General features: G+C 42.1%; 1 protein-coding gene across 1 annotated transcript in view; it reads right to left on the bottom strand.

Moving 5' to 3' along the window:
* Nucleotides 1–15,667, bottom strand: part of LOC109903555 (metaxin-1) — a 28,968-nt gene extending 13,301 nt beyond the window's left edge. Inside the window, exons 1-3 of the mRNA XM_020500331.2 lie at nt 15,358–15,667; nt 5,420–5,489; nt 3,855–3,940 (exon numbers count right to left, since the gene is read on the bottom strand). Of these exons, the coding sequence (XP_020355920.1) occupies nt 3,855–3,940; nt 5,420–5,489; nt 15,358–15,438 (237 nt within the window). The 5' untranslated portion in view covers nt 15,439–15,667. The remainder of the gene's footprint in view (nt 1–3,854; nt 3,941–5,419; nt 5,490–15,357) is intronic.
* Nucleotides 15,668–27,793: the final 12,126 nt, after the last annotated feature.

Here is a 27,793-nt window from a genome sequence, read left to right as displayed (position 1 = left end):
TTTTCAACTGCACATGGGGACAAATATTGTACCTTTTGGAGTAATGTCCTCTGGTCTGATGAAACAAAAATAGAACAAAAAATGACCATCGTTATGTTTGGAGGAAAAAGGGGGAAGCTTGCAAGCCGAAGAACACCATCCCAACCGCGAAGCACGGGGGTGGCAGCATCATGTTGTGGGGGTGCTTTGCTGCAGGAGTGTCTGGTGCACATCACAAAATAGATGGCTTCATGAGGAAAGAAAATTATGTGGATATATTGAAGCAACATCTCAAGACATCAGTCAGGGAGTTAAAGCTTGGTTGCAAATGGGTCTTCCAAATGGACAATGACCCCAAGCATACTTCCAAAGTTGTGGCAAAATGGCTTAAGGACAACAAATCAAGTATTAGAGTGGCCTGACCACAAAGCCCTGACCTCAATCCTATAGAAAATGTGTGGCCAAGAAGTTAAAGCTTGGTTGCAAATGGGTCTTCCAAATGGACAATGACCCCAAGCATACTTCCAAAGTTGTGGCAAAATGGCTTAAGGACAACAAATCAAGGTATTAGAGTGGCCTGACCACAAAGCCCTGACCTCAATCCTATAGAAAATGTGTGGCCAAACTGAAAAAGTGTGTGTGAGCAAGGAGGCCTACAAACCTGACTCAGTTACACCAGCTCTGTCAGGAAGAATGGGGCAAAATTAACCCAACTTATTGTGGGAAGCTTGTGGAAGGCTACCTGAAACATTTGACCCAAGTAAACAATTTAAAGGCAATGCTACCAAATACTAATTGAGTGTATGTAAACCTCTGACCCACTGGGAAAGTGATTAAACAAATAAAAGCTGATATAAATTCATTCTCTACTATTATTCTGACATTTCACATTCTTAAAATAAAGTGGGGATCCTAACTGACCTAAGACAGGGATTTGTCCTAGGATTAAATGTCAGGAATTCTGAAAAACTGAGTTTAAATGTACTTGGCTAAGGTGTATGTAAACTTCTGACTTCAACTGTAGTTTTTGGGGAATTACTTGTTAGATATTACTGCACTGTCTGAACTAGAAGCACAAGCATTTTGCTACACTTGCATTAACATTTTTAAAAAATATCGTTTTTTTTTCTCACATTTATTTAACCAGGTAGGCCAGTTGAGAACAAATTCTAATTTACAACTGCGACCTGGCCAAGATAAAGCAAACAGTTCGACAAAAAACAAAACAGAGTTACACAAACAAACATACACAATAGAAAAATCTATATACAGTGTGTGCAAATGTAGTAAGATTAGGGAGGTAAGGCAACAAATAGGCCAGAGTGGTGAAATAATTACAATTTAGCATTAACACGAGTGATAGATGTGCAGAAGTTGATGTGCAAGTAGGGATACTGGGGTGCAAAAGAGCAAAAATAAATAACAATATGGGGATGAGGTAGTTGGGTGGGCTATTTACAGATGGGCTGTGTACAGATGCAGTGATCGGTAAGCTGCTCTGACAGCTGTTGCTTAAAGTTACTAAAGGAGATATAAGACTCCAGCTTCAGTGATTTTTGCAATTTGTTCCAGTCATTGGCAGCAGAGAACTGGAAGGAAAGGCAGCCAAATTAGGTGTTGGCGTTGGGGATGACCAGTGAAATATACCTGCTGGAGCGTGTGCTACGGGTGGATGTTGCTATGGTGATCAGTGAGCTGAGATAAGGCAGGGCTTTACCTAGCAAATACTTATAGATGACCTGGAACCAGTGGGTTTGGCGACGAATATGAAGCGAGGGCCAGCCAATGAGAGCATACAGGTTGCAGTGGTGGGTAGTATACGGGGCTTTTTGGCAATAAAACAAATGGCACTGTGATAGACTACATCCAATTTGCTGAGTAGAGTGTTGGAGGCTATTTTGTAAATGTCATTGCCGAAGCCAAGGATCGGTAGGATAGTCAGTTTTACAAGGGTATGTTTGGCAGCATGACTGAAGGAGGCTTTGTTGCGAAATAGGATGCCGATTTCAGATTTAATTTTGGATTGGAGATGCTTAATGTGAGTCTGGAACGAGAATGTCCAGTCTAACCAGACACTTAGAATATGTGGACAACTACAAATACCTAAGTCAGAACCGTCCAGAGTAATGATGCTAGTCGGACGGGCAGGCAGCGATCGGTTGAAGAGCATGCATTAAATTTGCAGCGGGGGGTGCAGAGCTGTTGGCCGGGGTTGGGATAGCCTGGTGGAAAGCATGGCCAGCTGTAGAAAAATGTTGATTGAAATTCTCAATTCTCGTGGATTTATCGGTGGTGACAGTGTTTCCTAGCCTGAGTGCAGTGGGCAGCTGGGAGGAGGTGCTCTTATTCTCCATGGACTTTACAGTGTCACAAAACCTTTGGGAATTTGTGCTACAGGATGCACATTTCTGTTTGAAAAAGCTAGCCTTTGCTTTCCTAACTGACTGTGTATTTGTTCCTAACTTCCCTGAAAAGTTGCATATCGCGGGGGCTATTCGATGCTAATGCAGTACGCCACAGGATGTTTCTGTCCTGGTCGAGGGCAATCAAGTCTGGAGTGAACCAAGGGCTATATCTGCTAACCATGTGTATGTGACCATTAACATTTGATGTTAATGTTTTTAAATGTATGTAAATAAAGTTTTTTGTCTGTAATGTATTTTTTGTTATGTGTCGGACCCCAATAAGACTGTTGCCATTGGCCCTAACCCCTCAATCTGTAAGGTTGAAGCAATATGGGAGACGCTTTACCACAACACTGCTAAACAAATCATCTGTTGCTCAACCTGTGGGGTATACTACAAAGTAGGATCAATGAGTTAGCCAACTAATTTGATAAACAACCAGAAACAACTATTGATTGATTTCTGAAAGCTAAATTTAGATGTGTTTTTGGTTGTTGGAGTCAATTAGACCATGTCCATTTCAAGCTTATCTTTCTAAATTGTAAAAGGTTATTTCTGAATATTAAGGCAAGTTAGCTGGCTAATTTATTCATCCTGATTTGTAGTATACCCCTCTGGTGACTTGATGAGAGACCCCTTCCATCAATGCAGAGTTTATGGCCAAGATTTCTACACCAGAGGCTCACAACCCAGCCTAAAACACTAAATTAAGCCTAGTAAATCACTATGCCAAGACTTTCTACCAATAAAGGTCAATGCAACAACTCATAACAAGTTAATCTCCACCCCCAAGACTCATATATTTAAGGACCTCAGGTTTTGCCTACGGTCTTCCTTTTGCATACCAGTTGTATCAGTTTGGCAGACGAGAAAGACCCCTTGCACTTATGCAAAAGTGTGCCTTTTTTAAGTTTCTTAACCATACTTCTTAATATGGTTGGTTAAATGGTTATATCAAATAAAAAATTGTTTAACGTAAACTTTAAATCCGAGTGTGTGAACCTCCACTTTGAGTACTGACGATTTAACTTGAACGCACCAACAAAATAACTAGTGCGCAACCCAACTATAGATGTGGAGGTCTTGTAGAGATTACCATGTTGTTACTGGAGCTCAAGAAAACACTCGTGAAACTAATTTGTGCCTTGAATCTGCATGCCCAGAATTTATAAGCAAGGGAATATACCTTGAAGCCAAAAGCAGTACACATTGGAAATCAGTTCCCGACTATGACGATATCTACAAATGGCTCCGGATGTCACTCACCTGTTTGTTACTAAGAATGTCTCAACCTTTTAGTGTTACATTAACACACGTTTCCTATAGAACAGCTCATAATTTGGCAGAGCATCATTACCCACCTGTTCCCTCTCCAAAAGGATGGGGGTGGAGGGGGAGGTTGTCTTTCACCTGCTTACCATTCATCTCCCCTGTGGGAAGAGGAAGGGACATGGTAGGAATAGGACTCACCTGTTTTCTAAGGTGAATGATGATATTACTGGGTTTGGAAAGACTACGAGTACTTTCCTCCGTGGTCTTCAGTGCCGGCAAGGTACCTGAAACGAGGGACCAGAGCAGTCAGCCGAAAGGGCGCAATCAAGGTAGTCTTTATTGCAATCGCTCTGCGCAGATTATCAGACCTCACTCAACGAAAAGTGTTTAACATCTCAGGAAACACATTAAAATGATATAGCGATATTCTGAAATGGATAGCGGGAATGCAAAAAACTACGATCCAGACAGTAACCATAAAGACCTCAGAGTCGTCTGAACCCCGTGGTGTGAGGAAGCCAGGAGGGTGCAGCAAAACTGGGCTGGCATACAAAGAAGGTGGTACTGAGAGATATGAGAACGTCAGGTGCTCGCTGACCTTTTGACTGTTACCACACGACCTGTGACCCTTGTTCTACTCCAGTGAGAAGAGGGGGAAAGTAAGAGCTTCCTATTCTCATATATCAAACCATGGCTTTCTTCGTGCCTAAGGGTGAGTGAACGCAGGCGGTAAAGTAACGCTTTGGGAGTTGTGTGATGTGTGAGCCTGTACGGAGTTCAGTGAGGTCATTCCAAAAAAGGCATGGTGAGTACTAGGGCTGGGAATTGCCAGGGACCTCATTACGATATCAAAATGCTTAGATGCTGACAAGATAAGAATTGCAATTCTCCCTATTCTATATGTATTGTGATTCGATTGGGATTTGATGTTCCAAACATATTGCTCACTATACACTGTGTACAAAACATTAGGAACACCTTCATAATATTTACATGCACACCCTATTGCCCTCAGAACAGTCTCAATTCGTCAGGGCATGAACTCTAAACGGTATCGAAAGCATTCCACAGGGATGTTGGCCCATGTTGACTCCAATGCTTCCCACAGTTGTGCCATGTTGGCTGGATGTCCTTTGGGTAGTGGACCATTCTTGATACTCACATGATACTGTTGAGTGTGAAAAACAGCAGCATTGCAGTTATTGACACATTAAAACCGGTGTAGCTGGCACCTACTACCATACCCTGTTGAAAGACATTTCAAGCTTTGTCTTGCCCATTCACCCTCTGAATGCACACATACACAATCCCTGTCTCAATTGTCTCAAGGCTTAAAAATCTGTCTTTAACCTGTCTCCTCCCCTTCATCTAGACTGATTGAAGGGGACTTAACAAGTGACATCAATAAGCTTTCACCTGGATTCATCTGGTCCAGTCTATGTCATGGAAAGAGCAGGTGTTCCTAATGTTTTGGACACTCAGTGTGTGTCTGCTGAAGAGAGACGAGACAGCATAAGAAAATGACTTTTGATCAGTCATGGAAATAAAAGTGCTGAAAACGTATTTAAAAGAAGATGAAAATACTGGAGTTTTAGCGCAGGTACTGCCGACTAGCGCTAGCCAAGCTACCTAGCAAAAAAATACAACATTTCAAATTGATACTTGAAGTCAAAATATCAATATAATCCAAAATAATTTTGCAATATGTATAGATTTTTACGATAGTGAGAACAGAACATAGCAGTGCTCTGGGTTGGAATTACCTGTGGGGCTTCTCCAGGGGTTGGTGATCTTGTGGACTTTGAGTGGAGCACCAGCAAACTTGGCATAGGCCTGCGAGAAAGAAAGACAGAGAAACAGATGAGCAAACAGTTTCCAATAAAGTTTATGACTCAATATAATAAATGCCATTTAGTAGAAGCTTTTATCCAAAGCAAGTTACAGTAACGCGTGCATACATTTTACATATTGGTGGCCCCGGGAATCAAACCCAGAACCCTGGCTGTGCAAGCCCCATGCTCTACCAACTCGCTCATACAGGACCACAGTAATGGAGTCTTATGGATTACTTTGGTGCCTTATACTTTAGGACAGAGAGATGCCTCTTTCACCACAGAGAAACTATTCAAGCAAGAAGAACACCACTTCTTCCAGATCGCACTGAAGAAATTACATGTCTTTGGAACTGAAGAGAGGTGCCTGACTCTTTTCCGGCCAAAATACCAGATTACAAAGCTCATTACGTTCTTGAAAATTCAGTGAATGTTTAAATAACACAACGACTCCTTCAAAGACCGAGAGATCTCGTTAGGAAAACTCAAAAGGCAAGAATATTCTGACATTTTCAACCTCCCCTGTCGGAGTCTGTAATACCAACATGTTTCAAGCAGACCACTATAGTCCCTGTGCCCAAGAACACTAAGGTAACCTGCCTAAATGACTACCGACCCGTAGCAATCATGTCTGTAGCCATGAAGTGCTTTGAAAGGCTGGTCATGGCTCACATCAACACCATCATCCCAGAAACACTTTGCATACCTCCCTAAAAGATCCACAGATTATGAAATCTCTATTGCACTCCACACTAGAGGTCGACCGATTAATCGGAATGGCCGAATAATTAGGGCCGATTTCAAGTTTTCATAACAATAACATTTTTCTTTTTACACCTATATTTAACTAGGCAAGTCAGTTAAGAACACATTCTTATTTTCAATGACGGCCTAGGAACGGTGGGTTAACTGCCTTATTCAGGGGCAGAATGACAGATTTTTACCTCGTCAGCTCAGGGATTCAATCTTGCAACCTTACGGTTAACTAGTCCAACGCTCTAACCACCTGCCTCACGGTGAGCCTGCCTGTTACATGAATGCAGTAAGAGGCCACGGTAAGTTGCTAGCTAGCATTAAACTTATCTTATAAAAATCAATCATAATCATTAGTTAACTAAACATGGTTGATGATATTACTAGTTTATCTAGCGTGTCCTGCATTGCATATAATCGATGTGGTGCGCATTTGTCAAAAAGCACTGTCGTTGCTCCAACGTGTACCTAACCATAAACATCAATTCCTTTCTTAAAATCAATATACAGAAGTATATATTTTTAAACCTGCATATTTAGCTAAAAGAAAGGTTAGCAGGCAATATTAACCAGGTGAAATTGTGTCACTTCTATTGCGTTCATTACACGCAGAGTCAGGGTATATGCAACCGTTTGGGTCGCCTGGCTCATTGCGAACTAATTTGCCAGAATTTTACGTAATTATGAGATAACATTGAAGGTTGTGCAACGTAACAGCAATATTTAGACTTAGGGATGCCATCCGTTAGATAAAATACGGAACGGTTACGTATTTCACTGAAATGATAGGTTATTAATATGGTCGAATCCGTATACTAAGGCAAATTTTTCTGTGTGTTATTATGTCTATAATTAAGTCTATGATTTGATATTTGATAGAGCAGTCTGACTGAGCGGTGGTAGGTACCAGCAGGCTCGTAAGTATTCATTCAAACAGTACCTTAGTGAATTTTGCCAGCAGCTCTTCGCAATGCTTCAAGCATTGAGCTGTTTATGACTTTAAGCCTATCAACTCCCGAGATTAGGCTGGTGTAACCGATGTGAAATGGCTAGCTAGTAAGTGGTGTGCGCTAATAGTGTTTCAAACGTCGCTCGCTCTGAGACTTGGAGTAGTTGTTCCCCTTGCTCTGCAAGGGCCGCGGCTTTTGTGGAGCGATGGGTAACGCTGCTTCGAGGGTGGCTGTTGTCGATGTGTTCCTGGTTCGAGCCCAGGTAGGGGCGAGGAGAGGGATGGAAGCTATACTGTTACACTGGCAATACTAAAGTGCCTATAAGAACATCCAATAGTCAAAGGTATATGAAATACAAATCGTATAGAGAGAAATAGTCCGATAATTCCTATTATAACTACAACCTAAAACTTCTGACCTGGGAATATTGAAGACTCATGTTTAAAGGAACCACCAGCTTTCATATGTTCTCATGTTCTGCGCAAGGAACTTAAACGTTAGCTTTCTTACATGGCACAGATTGCACTTTTACTTTCTTCTCCAACACTTTGTTTTTGCATTATTTAAACCAAATTGAACATGTTTCATTATTTATTTGAGGCTAAATTGATTTTATTGATGTATTATATTAAGTTAAAATAAGTGTTCACTCACTATTGTTGTAATTGTCATTATTACAAATAAAAGATACATTTTTATTTATTTTTTAAGTTGGCCGATTTATCGGTATCAGCTTTTTTTGGTCCTCCAATAATCGGTATCGCCAATCATAATCGGTCGACCTCTACTCCACACTGCCCTTTCCCACCTGGACAAAAGGAACACCTATGTGAGAATGCTATTAATTGACTACAGCTCAGCTTTCAACACCATAGTGCCCTCAAAGCTCATCAATAAGCTAAGGACCCTGCGACTACACACCTCCCTCTGCAACTGGATCCTGAACTCCCTGACGGGCCGCCCCCAGGTGGTAAGGGTAGGTAACAACATATCCACCACGTTGATCCTCAACCCTCAGGGGTGTGTGCTCAGTCCCCCCCTGTACTCCATGTTCACTTATGACTGCACGGGCAGGCCCGCCTCCAACACCATCATCAGGTTTGCTGATGACACAAGTGGTAGGCCTGATCACCGACAACGACGAGACAGCATATAGGGAGGAGGTCAGAGACCTGCCCATGTGGCACCAAGACAACCACCTCTCCCTCAACGTGATCAAGACAAAGGAGATGATTGTGGACTACAGGAAAAGGACGACAAAACCTATTCCCTTTCAGGAGACTGAAAGGATTTGGCATGGATCCTCAAAAGGTTCTACAGCTGAACCAGAGTATCCTGACTGGTTGCATCACTGCCTGGTATGGCAACTGCTCAGCCTCTGACCGCAAGGCACTATTGCGAAGTACATCACTGGGGCCAAGCTTCCTGCCATCCAGGACCTCTATACCAGGCAGTGTCAGAGGAAGGCCCTAAAAATTGTCAAAGACTCCAGCCACCCTAGTTATAGACTGGCGAGCAGTACCAGAGCGCCAAGTCTAGGTCCAAGAGGCTTCTAAACAGCTTCTACCCCCAAGCCATAAGACTCCTGAACATCTAATCAAATGGCTACCCAGATTATTTGCATTGCCCCCCCTCTTTTACACCGCTGCTATTCTCTGTTATTATCTATGCAGTCACTTTACCTACATGTACATATTACCTCAATTACCTCGAATAACAGGTACATTGACTCTGTACCGGTACCCCCTGTATATAGCCTCATTATTGTTATTTTACTGCTGCTCCTTAAATTATTGTTAGTTTTGTTTATTATTCTTTCTTTTTTTTTAGGTACTTTAAAAATGTTAAACTGCATTGTTGGTTAGGGCTCGTAAGTAAGCATTTCACTGTAAGATCTACACCTGTTGTATTCGGCGCAATAAAATTTGATTTGATATCCAGGATTATCCTACCTTTACGAGGTAGAGCTTACAGCACTCCGAAACCCTTAAGGGCACATTACTTGCATTATGCTGACAGGGCAAGTGTCCAAATATTTCTATTTAGCTCAACTTTAAGTTAAACCCCGAGGACGTCAGGCCACCAAAATTAAAAAACCAACCTGCACTCCCTAAATTAGGTCTACATGTAGGCTAGGCCTCTTGAAAGTTGAGGGGGGATACATTCAATATTCACTAGACTCAAACTAGCTGGGTTTAATTGAAAACAAAGACGTCAATCATCGCTTTGGCATAAAGTAGGCTAAAAGTAGTCACCCTTACAGGGGTTAACTTAAAATCTATCTGGGTGGTGGTGGTAGGAGGGGAAAGAAAAAGAAAGGAGAGGAGGGGTGACGAGCCCCTAAGTCGTCTTCCTGAGGTTCAAACCCCCCCATTTTCTGAAACCCCTAGGAAACCGCAGTTAAAAAACATAAAACGCAGATACCCTCAATCGTGGAACTGTTGGCAAATTTCACTGAGGATTGAGGTACTCTGTGGCGCTCGGAGCGCTCTATAAATCATCTTTATTTATGGGTGTCCATAGGGATGGAGAGGAATGCATAGCCTATTTCACATAGAGCAATAAAAACCTACAGTACCCTAAACAAACACTGACTGACATTTACAAGGATATACAAGCCAAGTATGCTACAGCCTAAACTTGGCCCAGCTATCACATTCATTTTGAAATCGATCCTGGAAATGTTTAAAACGAGGGCCTGAACTAAACTCAGCAAAAAAGAAACATACCTTTTTCAGGACCCTGTCTTTCAAAGATAATTAGTAAAAATCCAAATAACTTCACAGATCTTAATTGTAAAGGGTTTAAACACTGTTTCCCATGCTTGTTCAATGAACCATAAACAAAACTGAGGACACTAAAGAGGCCTTTCTACTGACTCTGAAAAACACCAAAAGAAAGATGCCCAGGGTCCCTGCTCATCTGCGTGAACGTGCCTTAGGCATGCTGCAAGGAGGCATGAGGACTGCAGATGTGGCCAGGGCAATAAATTGCAATGTCCGTAGTGTGAGACGCCTAAGACAACGCTACAGGGAGACAGGACGGACAGCTGATTATCCTCGCAGTGGCAGACCACGTGTAACAACACTTGCACAGGATCGGTACATCCGAACATCACACCTGCGGGACAGGTACAGGATGGCAACAACACCTGACCGAGTTACACCAGGAATGCAAAATCCCTCCACCAGTGCTCAGACTGTCCGCAATAGGCTGAGAGAGGCTGGACTGAGGGCTTGTAGGCCTGTTGTAAGGCAGGTCCTCACTAGACATCACCAGCAACAACGTTGTCTATGGGCACAAACCCACCGTCGCTGGACCAGACAGGACTGGCAAAAAGTGCTCTTCACTGACGAGTCACGTTTTTTCTCACCAGGGCTGATGGTTGGATTTGCATATATCGTCAAAGGAATGAGCGTTACACTGAGGCCTGTACTCTGGAGCGGGATCGATTTGGAGGTGGAGGGTCCGTCATGGTTTGGGGCAGTGTGTCACAGCATCATCGGACTGAGCTTGTTGTCATTGCAGGCAATCTCAACGCTGTGCGTCCTACTCCCTCATGTGGTACCCTTCCTGCAGACTCATCTTGACATGACCCTGTAGCATGATAATGCCACCAGCCATACTGCTCATTCTGTGCGTGATTTCCTGCAAGACAGGAATGTCAGTGTTCTGCCATGGCCAGCCCGGATCTCAATCGCATTGAGCACGTCTGGGACCTGTTGGATCGGAGGGGAGGGCTAGGGCCATTCCCCCCAGAAATGTCCGGGAACTTGCAGGTGCCTTGGTGGAAGAGTGGGGTAACATCTCACAGCAAGAACTGGCAAATCTGGTGCTGTCCATGAAGAGGAGATGCACTGCAGTACTTAATGCAGCTGGTGGCCACACCAGATACTGACTGTTACTTTTGGCTTTGATCCCCCCTTTGTTCAGGGACACATTATTCCATTTTTGTTAGTGATATGTCTGTGGAACTTGTTCAGTTTATGTCTCCGTTGTTGAAACTTGTGATGTTCATACAAATATTTACACATGTTAAGTTTTCTGAAAATAAAACGCAGTTGACAGTGAGAGGACATTTCTTTTTTTGCTGAGTTTACAAATAAGCTAGACTGCTAAAGAATTGAGTTCCTGCAAGGATCTAGCGTAGAGTAGGCTATACCACGAAAATGTGCCAACATTCGATGTTGGCTATCCCTGGATAATAATAACAAAATCAATGACTTTCCCAGAATTCCCAGTTTTTCCATAAATCCTGGTTGGGAATATCCTGGAATCAGGAGGGAATACGTGCAAAATCCAGAATCCGGGATTTCTAGAAAACCTGTGGATTGTAGGTAAATTGCAACCCTACACCTGACCAAGACACCTTTATTGTTAAGTAAAAAAATAGGTAGCTAGAAAGTCAAATTAGGTCAACTGGCCTGGATGTTGATACTGTGAATGCTGTCAAACAATGGTTCTTAATACCATGATGTGTTTTGTGCCCAGTATGTGTGGGTTCACATAGCAGGACAACACTGACACAGCTTTAGAAAACGGCCCATGACTTAGGAAAATATCTTAAGTGAAAGAGATGAATTCTGTGGCCTGACAAAATAAAGCCCTGTCTGCCTTGTCATGGCAGATCATATAACACTGCCAAGTAGCCTCCAACCCCAGTGACTGCTGTGCAGCTTTAGAGCAGCTAAGCAGAACATTCCTCCCTCCCTCAATCTGAGTGTGATGAAGTCCAAACATCACTTTCTCAGCACAGTAACTAAACAGTAGATTCCCGTATGTCTGAATGTAGACAGTTTGGGCCTATAGAGCTCTCATCTCTCTTTGAGTAGCTCAATTATCATAGCCTACCCTTTAGGCACTATCGTGCTGACCCGAACTGTGCTGGTCTGGCTTGGATATGTCTTTGACCCTAGATCGTAATTTCTAGCATGGTTCGAGCAACTAACCTATGTGTAACCAGGTCAGCACAGAACAGTTCATCTCGGCTTGTGAAATGGCCATTAGACCACTTTAAGCTCTCAGAATGAAGACAACCTTAATGCTCGGATGTGTATACAAGAAAATCACCTTTACCCCTCCCATATGGCCTCTGTGTGTGACTGTAGTTATAATAAGAGAGGGTTCAGGACATTGTACCATATGTTAGAAACCATAACCCCACCCTCATCCCCCTCGGGTGTGGGTTTAGTAAATGGAGACCCCACTTTGTTGCAGATGAGAATGAAAATCATTACATTTTTCCCTGCCACAGGAAAAATTGTGGGAGTGTTTCCTTCCCACTGTGGGATTTGCCAAACGCTTTTAAATCCCATTTCCTTGGGTTTGCCAGCTGAAGCTATTTGGGTTTGCCAGCTGAAGTGTGTCCTGCTCGAGGGAAACAAAAGAAACACTAAGGTCTAGATCACTATCCTAGTATGCCTAAGTCATTAAACAGACGCTGTGGAATGAACATTGTTCATTAACATGGTTTTAACTACTGTCGATTATGCCAACACCTGCCTGAGATGGGGAGAGAGGTGATGTAGTCTATGGTTTATGCTGTATAGACGGCATTGGAGCTTTAAAGTAAGAGCGTGGTAGTATTGTGCAGTGCAAATCATGTAAATTGAGAAAGCTCGACAAGCATTGGGTTTCAGATCCCCTAAAAATACAGACAAAGGAGGGAGCCACAGTAATTGGCAGAGACCTTTGTCAGGCAGCAGGACATTTCCTTGTGGCTCCCAATCATGTCTACACATATTTTGTTGGAACTTACACTACATGACCAAAGGTATACCTTCTCAAAAATCATTAATATGGAGTTGGTTCCCACATTTGCTACTATAACAGCCTACACACTTCTGGGAAGGCTTTCCACTAGATGGTGGAACATTGCTGTGGGGACTTGCTTCCATTCAGCCACAAGAGCATTAATGAGGTCGGGCACTGATGTTGGGCGATTAGGCCTGGCTCGCAGACATTGATCCAATTCATCCCAACGGTATTTGTTGGGGTTGAGGTCAGGGTTCTATGCTGGCCAGTCAAGTTCTTCCACAGAGAGGTCAGTACAGGTCCATCAAAGCTTGGACCGAGAGCCTAAAAAACAGCTTCTATCTCAAGGCCATCAGACGGTTAAATAGCCATCACTAGCTGGCTTCCACCCGGTTACGTAACCCTGCACCTTAGAGGCTGCTGCCCTGTATACATAGACTTGGAATGACTGGCTACTAATAATGGAACACAATTCACTTTAATAAATGTTTAAATAACGCTTACATACGGCTTTACTCATCTCTTATGTATATACTGTATTATATTCTACTGTATTTTAGTCAATGCTCGATTTATAGACCTGTCAGCAGCGGGTGTGGGGAGGGGGTAACAGGGCATCTTTCCAAAGGAAACACAATTTTTTGTAAATTATACAAGGGGAAGAGTGTGTGCTTATTTATGTTTTCTTCCCCATTCTTGGCTTTTCTCTAGTTTCTTAGAACCCCGCTAGTTGGGTGGTGGTGGTGATGATGATGGCTGCATGCTGTTTAGACAGCTGCACTGGACAGTGAGATAATCCATGCTGGGTAAATTAAAACAAAGACAAGTAATAACAGGCTTGCCAGGGTTCAAAGCAAGTCCCTATAACACCAACAAAAGGGGGCTAAAGTGAGAGCCGGTCCCTTTCCAGTCGCCACCATTCACAATGACATCAGCATCAATTGTGTGTTAGTTAAATGAAATCTGCCATAGAATGAGGTATTATAATAATGTAATAGGATCTCTATGTTACCAGACCTCCGATGTTCACTGGAGGAATGAGCCTCCATATTAATTACCCTATGCCGAATACAAAGAAAACACCAGGCTAAAATCGGTTAAATTATTGACACTTTTTCTTACAGTCAAAGATCTCAAACACCATCTGGGAATTAAAGTCATGAAATAGCCTAGCCTAGTGTTTAATCTGTCCACAAATATTTGGGTGTATGAGAACACATTCTCATTTGCAGAAACAACGTGGGGAATAGTTACAGGGGAAAGGAGGGGGATGAAAGAGCCAATTGGGAATTTAACACCCCTACTCCTGTGATAAGTGCCATGGGACCGCAGAGTCAGGACACCCGTTGAACATCCCATCTGAAAGATGGCACCATTGATTTTTCACCTTTATTTAACTAGGCAAGTCAGTTAAGAACAAATTCTTATTTTCAATGACGGCCTAGGAACAGTGGGTTAACTGCCTGTTCAGGGGCAGAATGACAGATTTGTACTTTGTCAGCTTGAGATTTGAACTTGCGACCTTTTGGTTACTAGTCCAACGCTCTAACCACTAGGCTACCCTGCCACCCCTAATGCAGGGTGGTATGCTGCTGGTGAATTGTATGTTTAGTTAGAAGTAGTAAATTAAACTAACTCTAAACTAAAAATTATTGCCATTGTAAATAATGAATGCGTATTGTGAACTGGACATTGCAGTGGCCACTTATTAGTCACTTTAAGAATTTTAAAAAATGACACTATAAATGACATTTATTTTAGGCCTAACTATTTTTTCCGGGGGCAAATTATGAAATTGGTGTCTGAGCAAAGACAGTTGAGCAAAACAGAATGGAAAGCGTTTAACATAACCTTTGACAATTTAGGCCATTACTCGATCCTTGGCTTTAGCTAATACCAAGACATGTAGCTAGTTCAAACTGTCATCAAATTCAGCAATAGAAATTCTCAACACAATATTCCAACAGAGTAGTACAGTAGGCCGTTTAAGTCATGTCACACTTGACTTGTCAAAAGCAAGCAACCAGAAACCTGAAATTGGCTGTTCCCTGACCAAGTTGCATATCCAACTAGTTAACGTTACCTGGCTAAATAATAAGAGCATGTTTTACTGGATTTTAGCTAAATGTTATAACTGAGCTAACATAATGGGAACGTGACGATCATTGACCAGCCTAGGATTGTTGGATCAATGCATGTCATGTTGTCAATAACACATGATGTAGTTAGTTAGCTAGCTAACATGAGTGTGCATTCAAGTCATTCATCAAAGCGGAGCTAACCGTTAGCTAGCTAGCTAGGTCACCTCAGTCCTCACCCACTGTTGCCTTGTGTTGAAGGGAAATTATTTATGCGACGACAGTAACGGTGAATAATAATTTACGTATTGTAATCACCTATTGTATTTCTTACCAAAACGGTTAGACAGTCTGTATCAACTGAGGGTAAACCCCAATCGCCTTTCCAGCAGTACAACTCCAAGGGGGCAGCCATCTTAATTTGTTAACCCTTCACTCGGAAGCTAAGCTGCGAACGCCTCGATAACATCGACAGTGTCATTGTGCAAAATCCTACGCAGCATCATCTGGATGTGTCCAATAAAAGTTAAACATTCATATTCTACTACCATTTCGGTCAAGCCTTCTGTGCATACAATTTGATGCATACGTTCGATAAATCCACACAGAACGCACTACTTCTGCAACGCAATGCTGCAAGGCACACACGCAGCGTTCCATTGGAAATGAATGTACTTCTGGGGGGTACCAAACCCTAAACACTGTCGGTGTGAACAAGGCGTTCGCGCCACTGTAACCACTGACAACAATCTCAGGACTTCCTTAGCAACGTTGAATGAAGGAACAGATATAACAATGAGCTATTTGATGAAGGCACAAGAAGGGAGGACAAAGATGGTGAATACATGAAGATACCGGTAATTCACTGAGGCTGTTTACCAATGAAAAAAAATATTATTCTTCGATGAGATTTAATGGCGGTTGGCATCCAATAAATGTTGTATTACCGCCACCTACTAGACTGGAGTACAACCCCGTACACTTTGCTTGAATAAATAAATAAACACATACCCTACCATTTAACACCACACTCATATTTGTATTTATTTTTAAAACAAATAACACCACCCTACCCTATTTAAATCTATTTAGTCCTACCTCAGGCCAACAACCTGAAAGGCTGCGACACCACCACTTAACACACCCAATTACTGGTAAAGATCTACTACTCACACCACTCCTCTAATGATCCTGCCCACTTTACCCATCTACCTCTACTTTCTTCACTGCCTCAACATATGACAACTTCTGCACTACTCTAACCCTGGAAACCTCAACCTGCCTCTCTCACACGGGACATTTCTGATCCCCAGCCCCATGGGCACCCCTACAATTAACACATACCACTACTTTCCCCTATGCTACACATTAATTTATCTCATGCCCTTCTGCACACTTCTCACACCTATGATAAAATCAAATCAAATCAAATGTATTTATATTGCCCTTCTTACATCAGCTGATATCTCAAAGTGATGTACAGAAACCCAGCCTAAAAGCCCAAAGAGCAAGCAATGCAGGTGTAGAAGCAAACTCCCTAGAAAGGCCAAAACCTAGGAAGAAACCTAGAGAGGAACCAGGCTATGAGGGGTGGCCAGTCCTCTTCTGGCTGTGCCGGGTGAAGATTATAACAGAACATGGCCAAGATGTTCAAATGTTCATAAATGACCAGCATGGTCAAATAATAATAATCACAGTAGTTGTCGAGGGTGCAGCAAGTCAGCACCTCAGGAGTAAATGTCAGTTGGCTTTTCATAGCCGATCATTAAGAGTATCTCTACCGCTCCTGCTGTCTCTAGAGAGTTGAAAACAGCAGGTCTGGGACAGGTAGCACGTCCGGTGAACAGGTCAGGGTTCCATAGCCGCATCAGAACAGTTGAAACTGGAGCAGCAGCATGGCCAGGTGGACTGGGGACAGCAAGGAGTCATCATGCCAGGTAGTCCTGAGGCATGGTCCTAGGAACCTCCCTCCTACACACTGCCGCCACATGCCCAGAAGCTTGACAACTGTAACAACATAATTTATTCGGCACAAAAGCTGAATAAATGATATATCCTAGCATCACTTTGTCGGGCAAAGACTCAACATCAAAACTCATAAGAACAAACAATGACTCTTCTGTTTCCCCACTCACATCCACCCTGTCTGTCGCACCAAATGACGAGCATCAACTTTTACATTTACTGTTACCCCGGTAATCACTCCTTTCAATGGCACCCTTTTCTTGAGAGCAAAACAATTCACATTTCTTGCCCCCATTCGTTTAATGTGGAACGCCTCTCCCTCTGACCAGCAGAAACACAAACAATTATCACAAGACCACTTCTGGTTACCTTCACCGATTCCACAGCACCCAACTCTGTTTTCACCCACCCTGAAACCACAAATGAATCAGCCAAAAGGCAAGGGTCCACTTTTCCAAAAACTTCACTTCTAATGTCACAGACTCATCTTTATCCTGACCCTCAGTGCAAGCCTCATGCTCCTCATCCTCGCTCTCTTTTTCCCTCCATTCCTCCTCTATATTCCAAGTATACGTCTCCTTATGATAATACTGCACTTCTCCTGACATACATCTTGTTCTTGCTTTAATTGGCAAACAATATGTGAGATGTAGCCTATTAAACCACCAGGGGTGTGTTCATTAGTCGGAAACTGTTTACTCTGAAGAAGTTTTGCAACACAAACAAGAGTTTCTGTTGGATGCAGGTCGCCCGCCCAAAAAGGTGCTGTTGCGCCTTCTTCACCACACTGTCTGTGTGGGTGGACCATTTCAGATTGTCAGTGATGTGTACACCAAGGAACTTGAAGCTTTTTACCTTCTCTACTGCGGTCCTGTCGATGTGGATAGGGCCGTGCTCCCTTTGCGGTTTCCTAAAGTTCATGATCAGCTCCTACGTTTTGTTGATGTTGAGGGAGAGGTTGTTTTCCTGGCACTACTCCGCCAGGGCCCTCACCTCCTCCCTGTTGGCTGTCTCGTCATTGTTGGTAATCAGGCCTACTACTGTTGTGTTGTCTGCAAACTTGATGATTAAGTCGGAGACGTGCTTGGCCACATAGTCATTGGTGAACAGGGAGTACAGCAGGGGGCTGAGCACGCATCCTTGTGGGGCCCATGTGTTGAGGATCAGCGAGAGCCATAACTGGCATACATAGGCAGCGTGTGAGTTTCAAGTTTGGGGAAGATCATTTTCACCATAAAAATGCATCTCTATAATAAATAATTACATGGCAATCTCATTTACGGTCACTTTTGAGAACAGTGTTTTCAGCTAACTGATTGCATTTTGGAACATTCACGATTATAGCTTATAATGTGAGGAAATATCCTAATATTTTACCAACATTTTAAGCTAAGCGTTCTGATCTGTTGCATCAGCCTCATTGCTTTTAAAATGTTTTTTGATGCCAGCGGTGTATTAATTTGGGATCTACCGCATCCTACAACTGAAGATTTGTTTCTACTCGGTTTTGGACGTAGATAAGTTTAATACACACTAGTACGGGTTAGTACGGGTTAGAGGGCCTTGTCATTGCGTGTTAGGGTCTGCTCATGGACTCGACGACTGACCTGTCATTGAATTTTAGAGCAATGCCTGTTTGATTAGCTTGCCAGGTGTGATTATTGACACTTTCGGACGAGTGTCCTTATATTCCTCAATTTTTTAGTTTTGTTTCATTATTTATTCATTTATCAATTCTTACTTATTATCATTATCATACCTTTTTGTTTTGCAGGGGGTGATGGTTGGGGCAGGGTAGATGGGGGAGCATCAGACACCTGGAAATCGTGTTGATGTTTTGTGTCGTTCCTCTGGTTCCGCTCCGATCATTTCCGTGGGCACGTTCTCCCCAATTAGGTTCCCACCAGCCTCCTGTGGTGTTTGTGTATGTATGTATGTATGTATGTATGTATGTACAGTATATATATAAATGTGTGTGTACATATAATTAGTATTTGTACTTTATTTTTTCTCATCGTTTTGTTATTATGTATGTGTATATATATTTTAATTTAGTGTAGATTTTTTTATTAGTATTTATTTTATATATATGTAATTTCTATTTATACGTTTTCTCTTTCTATTTTTTGGATTGGGGATACGTTTAATTTAGCAAGATCCTTGTTCCGATTTCCCAACCCACAATATGTAAATGTACTGCTGTCTGTATCAGTTTCTGATGGTTTATGTTTAGATCTGCATTGCTCTGCAATATAACCTTGAGCTGTTACATCTTGCTTATCTCATGGAGTCAATCCAGGATGGAGCTTAAGTGCGTAATACATTTACATTGCAACTTTTTTTGTTTTTGTTTATTAGATGCTAAATTAACACTTGATTTGCGGGAGCCTCCTCAATTCATATGTTAGTAGAAGTTCTAGGATAGTGAGTGGTGAACATACTGTATATTTGGGATTTTATTTTTGTTCTCGTTTGAGGTCACGTCATGAATTTTTGGCATCAGCCAGACAGTGTGTTCTTTATTTAAATTTGTAATAATTTGTTTCCTATTTGTATATGCTTGTTCAAGGTTGGTTGAGGGGGAGGGTAAATGTTGGGGAAAGTTGGGGGACAGGGTGGCTAGTAAGGGTGCTTGCTGGGGGAGGGGTCAGTGTAAGTGCTACATATGCTGCTCTTGATGGTTTGGTGGGCTTTCATACCTTTTTATTGAGTTGCATGTTATGCAGGTCACCATAGGAACAATAAACGAGAGGAGGGCGGGGCTTACGTTTATTTCCTGGAATGTCAAGGGTTTAAATGAACCAGTCAAGAGAGGCAAGGTCCTAGCCCACTTGAAATCACTCTCGTCTGATATTATATTTTTGCAAGAAACCCATCTGAAAAACAATTCTTATAGCAGACTTAAATGTTGGTGGGTGGGTCAAGTGTATCATTCTAGCTTCTCCGCCAAAACGAGAGGCAAAGCAATTCTGGTACAGAAAATAATTGCAAGGTTGCAATGTGATCGCAAGGAGAGATCCATTCTACTTCTGTAACTTTACTGAATATCTATGGGCCAAAAATTGATAACCCCACCTTTTTCAAAAGAGTCCTTGTCCTAATTCCAGCTATCTCCCATACTAACCTGGTTATTGGAGGGGACCTTAACTGTGTGCAAGACCAATATTTGGATAGATCCTCTACCCGGAATACCTCTGCCCCCTATTCAAACAAATTTTGAATACCTACATAAAAAAATCTAACTTATTTGATATTTGGAGGATCTCCAACCCTACGTGAAGGGAATAGTCCTTTTATTCTCATGTTCAAAATGTTTATACCCGTATTGACTACTAGAATGCTAGTCATCCATCTATGGAGAAACAAAATAAATAACCTCTTTAAAATTGGAATATATTGCAAAATCTTTTCTCTATTCCAAGCAAAAATATTTTGAGTTTAGTGACAAACCGCAGAAATTACTTTCCAGACAACTTTAAAAAACTGAGTGAACAAATGATTCACAAAGTTACATCTGAAACTGGAGAATTACTCTCTTTCCCCAAGGACATCAATGACAGATTCCATCAGTTTTACGAGACTCTATATACATCTAAAGCAGATTCTAACCCCTTAATTATGCCCAAAAAAATTGGAGGACTGTAATCTCCTTGCCTTGAACCAGGAAGATTCTAACTTCCTGAATGAGAAAATATCTCTCTGAGAAATTCGAGAAACAATTAAATCTCTAAAGAGTGGCAAGACCACGGGCCTCGCTCTACAACAAAGCTTTCTTAGTGTCCAACAAGCTTTCTCTGCCCTTAACCTTGTTCTGAACACCCACAAAACAAAGGTCATGTGGTTTGCTAAGATTTCCCCTCTCCCAACAAGTGTGATTACTACCTCTGAGGGTTTATAGCTTGAGGTAGTCACCTCATACAAGTACTTGGTAGTATGGCTAGATGCTACACTGTCTGTCTCACAGCATATATCAAAGCTACAGGCTAAAGTTAAATCTAGACTTTGTTTCCTCTATTTTAATCGCTCCTCTTTCATCCCAGCTGCCAAACTAACCCTTATTCAGATGACCATCCTACCCATGATAGATTACGGAGACGTAATTTATAGATCGGCAGGTAAGTGTGCTCTCGAGAGGCTAGATGTTCTTTACCTTTCGGCCATCAGATTTGCCACCAATGCACCTTATAGAACACATCACTGCACTCTATACTCTTCTGTAAACTGGTCATCTCTGTATACCCGTCACAAGACCCACTGGCTGATGCTTATTTATAAAACCCTCTTAGGCCTCACTCCCCCTATCTGAGATATCTACTGCAGCCCTCATCCTCCACATATAGCACTCGTTCTGCCAGTCACATTCTGTTAAAGGTCCCCAAAGCACACACATCCCTGGGTTGCTCGTCTTTTCAGTTCGCTGCAGCTAGCGACTGGAACAAGCTGCAACAAACACTCAAACTAAACAGTTTTATCTCAATCTCTTAATTCAAAGACTCAATCACGGACACTCTTTCTGACAGTTGTGGCTGCTTTGCGTGTTGTATTGTTGTATCTACCTTCTTGCCCTTTGTGCTGTTGTCTGTGCCCAATAATGATTGTACCCTGTACTGCAGCCATGTTGTGTTGCTACCATGTTGTTGTCATGTTGTGTTGCTACCTTGCTGTGTTGTCATGTGTTGCTGCCATGCTATGTTGTTGTCTTAGGCCTCTCTTTATGTAGTGTTGTGTTGTCTCTCACATGTGTTTTTTCCAATATTTTCATTTAATTTATTTTTATTTTTAATCCCCCGTCAGTGCAGGAGGCCTTTTGCCTTTTGGTAGGCCGTCATTGTAAATAAGGATTTCTTCTTAACTGACTTGCCTACTTAAATAAAGGTAAAATTAAATTAAATAAATAAATAAAATGAAATAAAATATGGATTCCCTGGTGAATTCTAAAAAACATTCAGTAACATTCTCTCTCTACCTGCACAAACTGTTTGTTCAGGCCAATGAGGATGGAGCTCTCCCACCTACTTTGGATGAGGCGTTTATTACAGTTTTACAGAAAAAGGGTAAAGATCTGTAAGAAGTAGGGTCATACAGACCAATATCTCTCCTCAATACAGACCAAAAGAGCTTAGCAAAAACTCTGGTTAACAGGCTTAGCACTTTAGTGGGCAAATTGGTTAATTCAGATCAGACCAACTTTATCCCTAACAGAAACTAATTCTTCAATCTCAGGCGCCTCTTCAACATTATGTATTTTCAGAGGTTACCGAACGTGGACCTTGCTGTTATATCGCTGGACACAGAAAGGCCTCTGACAAATTGAGTGGTCCTATCTATTTAAGGTCCTACAGAAATGTAATATTGGAGATGGGTTCATAAAATGGATCCAGCTTCTATATGGGAACCCCTGTGCAAGAATACTCACTAACCAATCATTGTCGCCCCTATAGAGGGACCTTAACCTTTATAGAGGGACAAGGCAGGGTTGTGCTCTGTCGTCTTTGCTTTTTGGTCTAGCCATTGAACCTCTCGCTCAAGTGATCAGATCTCACGCACCAATACACGGCTATAATACTAAAGATACTCTGTACAAGATTTCTCTATACGCAGATGGCATTCTTCTCTCTGTAACTGATGCCCAATCTATTCTTGATTTTATTAACCTGTTTGGTACCTTCTCGGGATATAGAATTAATTGGAACAAGAACGAATTAATGCCCATGTGGTTGCAAAACCCCTCTTGGTTAGAACTTCTACAATTTAAATTAATGTACCGTTCTAGGAATTGTAGTTACCAAACAATAATCCTCCATTTAAAGAGAATTTCCCCTCTCTGATGCAAAAACTCAAGGCAAACATACAATTTTGGACAACTCTCCGAATTTCCCTGCTCTGAAGAATTAATGCCATTAAAATGGTCTTCCTCATACAACTGCTTTAGCTATACCAGAGCATCCCGGTATTCATACCTACATCCTTTCATAAACAACTGGACTCAATTATCAATCCATAAAAACACACAGGATAGGTAAAAAAACACCTCTGTAAATCCAAGATGGAAGCCAGAATGTCTCTCCCAAATGTTATATTTTATTATTGGGCTGCTAAACTCTGTGCTGTTATGTTTCGGCTGGATGACGCACCTCTTTTTTTTTGACCTTAATCCAATATCATTCCTGCTCCCTATTGTGAGGAATCCCTCCTTTGCCCCCTCTTACTTTGACAACACCTTGGTGAGCAATGGTGAGAACTAGGCATCAATACCATAGGGGATCTATATATGGAAGGGACCTTTGCCTCCTTTGATTTGCTGAGGGAAACCTATAATCTTCCCAGAAGTAACTTTTTCAGATACCTACAGATTAGAGACTATGTTAGAAAACATCTTGCTACATTTGGAAATGCTAAACCTTCGATGTTTGATGGATGCATAAAAATCTGTCCCACCACAGGCAAACTGATATCTTGTCTATAAGACCCTTTTAAATATGTTAGCACACCTTCTACAGATACCATTAAGGCAAAATGGGAGGAAGAGCTAGCACTGACATTTCTGTAGCAGACTGGGAAGATAGTATATGTAGTAGATCCACACCTGCTCCATTAACTCCAGACATCGTCTCACACAATTCAAGGTATTACACAGATTACACTATTCCAAAACTAAGCTGAATAGGATATTTCCTGATACCTCCCCTATGTGTGATACATGTCATGCTGAGGAGTGTACACTACTCCACTGCTTTGCCCTATGTGTCAGGTATGTGTAAATGGCTGTAAGGGAGTCAGGTGCAGGAGAGCAGATATTGGGTAGCCAACGGAGCCTTTTATTTAGGCGAACCAAAAGCACACGGTAAAATAAACACTAAATAACAATTCCGGTTAACATAACCCAGCACAACAGACTAACGTGCGCATAACATGAAACAGAATAAACAATACCACATAAAGACATGGGGGAAACAGAGGGTTAAATACACAACACATAATGAAGGAAATGAGAACCAGGTGTGTGGAAAAACAAGACAAGACAAATGGAAAATGAAAAATGGACCGGCGACGTCGACCGCCGAGCACCGTCCGAACAAGGAGAGGTATCGACTTCGGCAGAAGTGCTCTAACTTGCATGGTTATTGGTATGGAATTTTTAGGATCCCCGAAGTTCTGGAGACTTCAATCGACTCAGACCTGCTTCTGATCATCGTGGGAGTGTCAGAAACCCTAAACAGATTAACCAACCTCCAAAAACAACTAAACTCTCAGTCTCATTTCAGCAATAAAATGTATGTTGTTGTTTTGGAAAAGGAAGGAAGTTCCATCTACCAATTTATGGCTCAGCGATTTGGCAAACACGCTACACTTGGAAATTTTTAGATATATTCTGAGCAATAAATTATCAAAATGTTATGAAATCTGGCAACCTCTCCTCTCTTATTTGGACCATTTGGCGCTGTGAATTTGTACATTTCCATGCACCCTGATATTTTAATCTACCCGGCATGCGCTTGCCGCCCAAGGGTAGATTAAAGGGGGGATGATGAAGGGGGTGTTGATGAAAGGATGGATATGAGGGGTGACATCTGCCCTATTTCTGTTTACCTGTCCCTGTTCTGTATATCTTATTATGAATTATTTCTTATTTTTGTATCTGTCTGCTCTTTTATGTTTATATAAGAATTGTCTTTTCTACGGAGTACCTACACACCATTCTTGTGTGCGTTCAATAACAAATAGTTCAGTAAAAAAAATATAAAAAGTAATACCACGGAATACTTTTTTTTTTACACCCTTTTTCTCCCGCTAAACCACTCTCCTAAACACCCGCCCGCTTAACCCGGACGCCAGCTGTACTAATGTGTTGGAGGAAACACCATTCAACTGACGACCGGTGTCAGCATGCAGGCGTCCGGCCTGTCACAAGGAGTCACTAGACTGCGATGAGCCAAGTAAAGCCCCCCTGGCCAAACCCTCCCCTAACCCGGATGACGCTGGGCCAATTGTGCGCCGCCTTATGGGACTCCCAGGCATGGCCAGGTGTGACACAGCCTGAGATCAAACCCGGGTCTGTAGTATTTTTATTTTTATTCATTAGGGATCCCTATTAGCTGCTTCCAAGACAGCAGCTATTCTTCCTGGGTTTCAAGCACACCAAAGCATCGACATTACATATAAGACAAAAGATAAAACAGTGAACTATGTTTGTTCTGAATGAGCTAAAGATAAAACAGTACATTTTATAACATCCCTAGACCACCACATTTCCTCAACACAAAATGTTCAATACCACCATACAACAGTATCACAATGTGTGCGTATGCATGTGTCTGTACCTTTGTGTGTGTCTCATGTGTTTGTACCTTTGTACACCTTTGCGATGCAGTGCCTTAGACCGCTGTACCACTCGGGAGGCCAATGCCACGGAATTCTAAGCAAATATTGTCTGCTAAATGAACTAGTCTAGCCCACAGCCATATGGCATAGCCATATCAGGTTCTAACATGCTATTCTGATTTATTAAACTGTAGATGTTCCGAAGGTCTGCATCAGTGGCCTGTAGGGTCTGCAGGGGAGCCAGGAGATGCTAAATGTGTTGATGTTAATAAATGGTCATTTACCATGAGACAGGCAGTTATTTGCTTGACAATCACCAGCTGAAATGTCATTACCGCCACAGTCTTAATTCTGAGCAAAACATTTATCTTCTTTTAAAGACTCATTTTAAATTGCATGTACCTAGTTAAGATCATGTATGTGTCTAATCTGTGTTATGTCTCAACAGCTCTGACCTGTACTGTGTGATCTCACAGTGACTGGAGCTATCAGTGGTTCAAAGACAGCGGTAACAATAGTGTTCCATTAGTATAGCTTCTGTATCTGACCAGGGTCAGTACTGGTGTGAAGGGAACAGATTCTCTGGACCCACATCTTCATAACCAAGTGACGTGTTTACTCTGACAATAAATGGTGAGTTACTCTCTTGTGTGTGACTTTTTGTCATACAGTTGGACATTGAGTCAATGTTGAGTCAATCATAGACATGTTATGTGTCAGTAGGCTATTCTGCCTCACTGAATTTTGATCAGTTACTCATCAAGAGGACATATCAGGCAGCAGATTCGAGAGATGTTTTCCTGTTGCATAACACCCTTTCCTTAATTCCAAAAGATAATCGTCCGACAGCCACACTGAAGTCCGGCCAAAGGGCAGTATTCACAGGCGATACAGTGATACTGACCTGTACAGTCGAGTCTTCTGGGTGGACACTCTACTGGTACAGACACAGCCAAGGCTCTGACCCAGTTACTATCGCTGGATACTCCTACACAGCCGAGTCAGTGTCTCAGATGGAGGGCAGTACTGGTGCAGAGCTAGGAGTGAGGACCCTGCCTACTAGACCCTGTACAGTGATCCAATCCAGATAAATATTAATGGTGAATCTGAAATAAACTATATTTTTTACCAAAACATGAATGGATGATGCATTTTACTTAATTGTATTGTCTACACATGATCTATTTACGGTTCTTAATGTAACCTCAAGCTTTTGGTCATGAGTATCGATTAATATATTCAGAATTGTAAAACTGAGATAATTGTGTGTGTTGTGTTCGTACAGACTGACCCAATGCTGTTGTGACCTTGTAGTCTGACTGGACCCAGATATTCAGTGGAGAGATAGTCATTATTAGATGTAAGAGACTGGGAGTATAAGTGGTATAAGGACAGGATGTCCGGCTACTCCAGTACAGCGCCCTAGTACAGAATCAGTCCTGCCAAAATGACTGACAGAGGTTCAAACCCTGGAGACTCAGTGACTGAGCTGTGGGGTTAAAGAGTTATCTACAGGCTGGAGATTCTTCTGGAACAAGATTGTTCCCTACAGAGAAGAATAACCTCTTGAGCCCCTATATGACATAAGTAATGGGAATGCAGGGAGATTCTACACTCTTATCCCTGCTGGTTCTACTTACAAAGGAGGATATGTGTGTGTAGCTGGGAGAGGCAAATAGCAAACTTCCGTTTCTCTGGTCAGGAAGTAAGCGTCTATGGTTCTGTCTGTCTGTCTGCCTGCTTGTCTATCTCACACTACTGTATCTCAGTTGAAACTCTGACCAAGTATGTCTTTGTATTAGATATGCATCCTCCTTTAGTTTCTTTTACCACAAGTCCCAACAACACCCAGCATTTTGCATGGAAATCTCTCACATTGAGCTCTGAGGAGAAGGGGAACACTACTGGATGGAGACTGAAAAGGTACAGACAGAAGATTCCTGTCCATGTCTGTCTGACTATAACAAGGGGTCAGTAACAGGGTCCACATGTACTATCAGCTACACACTTGAAGGGGACAGTGGAGTAATACTGGCGTGAATCTGGAGCAGGAGAGTACAGTACTGCTGTCAACATCACATTGCATGGTATGACTGTTGTACTCCATGAAAATTGTAATTGTAGAGTTCAATGCATTATGAGACACAAGCTCAGACGAAATTGTTCAATTGTGTGTGATGTCTGTCTATGACGTCTACAGGGATGTTGATTAATGCATACCGATTTACAGTGTAAATATGTTTTTGCTGCGATCCGGGAGACGGAGGGAGAATCTACTACTATGCGCTGTGGATTTAGATATCAGGACTGAGTACTACAAAGACGGATTACGCATCAAGAATGAGACCAACGGAGAATTGAACTATCCCCATAGTGGCATAATCAGGCAGGTGAAAGCTCCTATAAGTGTATGTCAAATGAAGGAGAATAACTAGAGAGCTGGGTGACAGTTGGAGGTGAGAGAACCTATTTGACCACTTGTT

Source organism: Oncorhynchus kisutch, linkage group LG14, assembly GCF_002021735.2.
Source record: "Oncorhynchus kisutch isolate 150728-3 linkage group LG14, Okis_V2, whole genome shotgun sequence".
Taxonomy (NCBI): Eukaryota; Metazoa; Chordata; class Actinopteri; order Salmoniformes; family Salmonidae; genus Oncorhynchus; species Oncorhynchus kisutch.
Note: the sequence above shows the minus strand (reverse complement) of the source record. Positions and strands in the feature narration are given on the sequence as shown.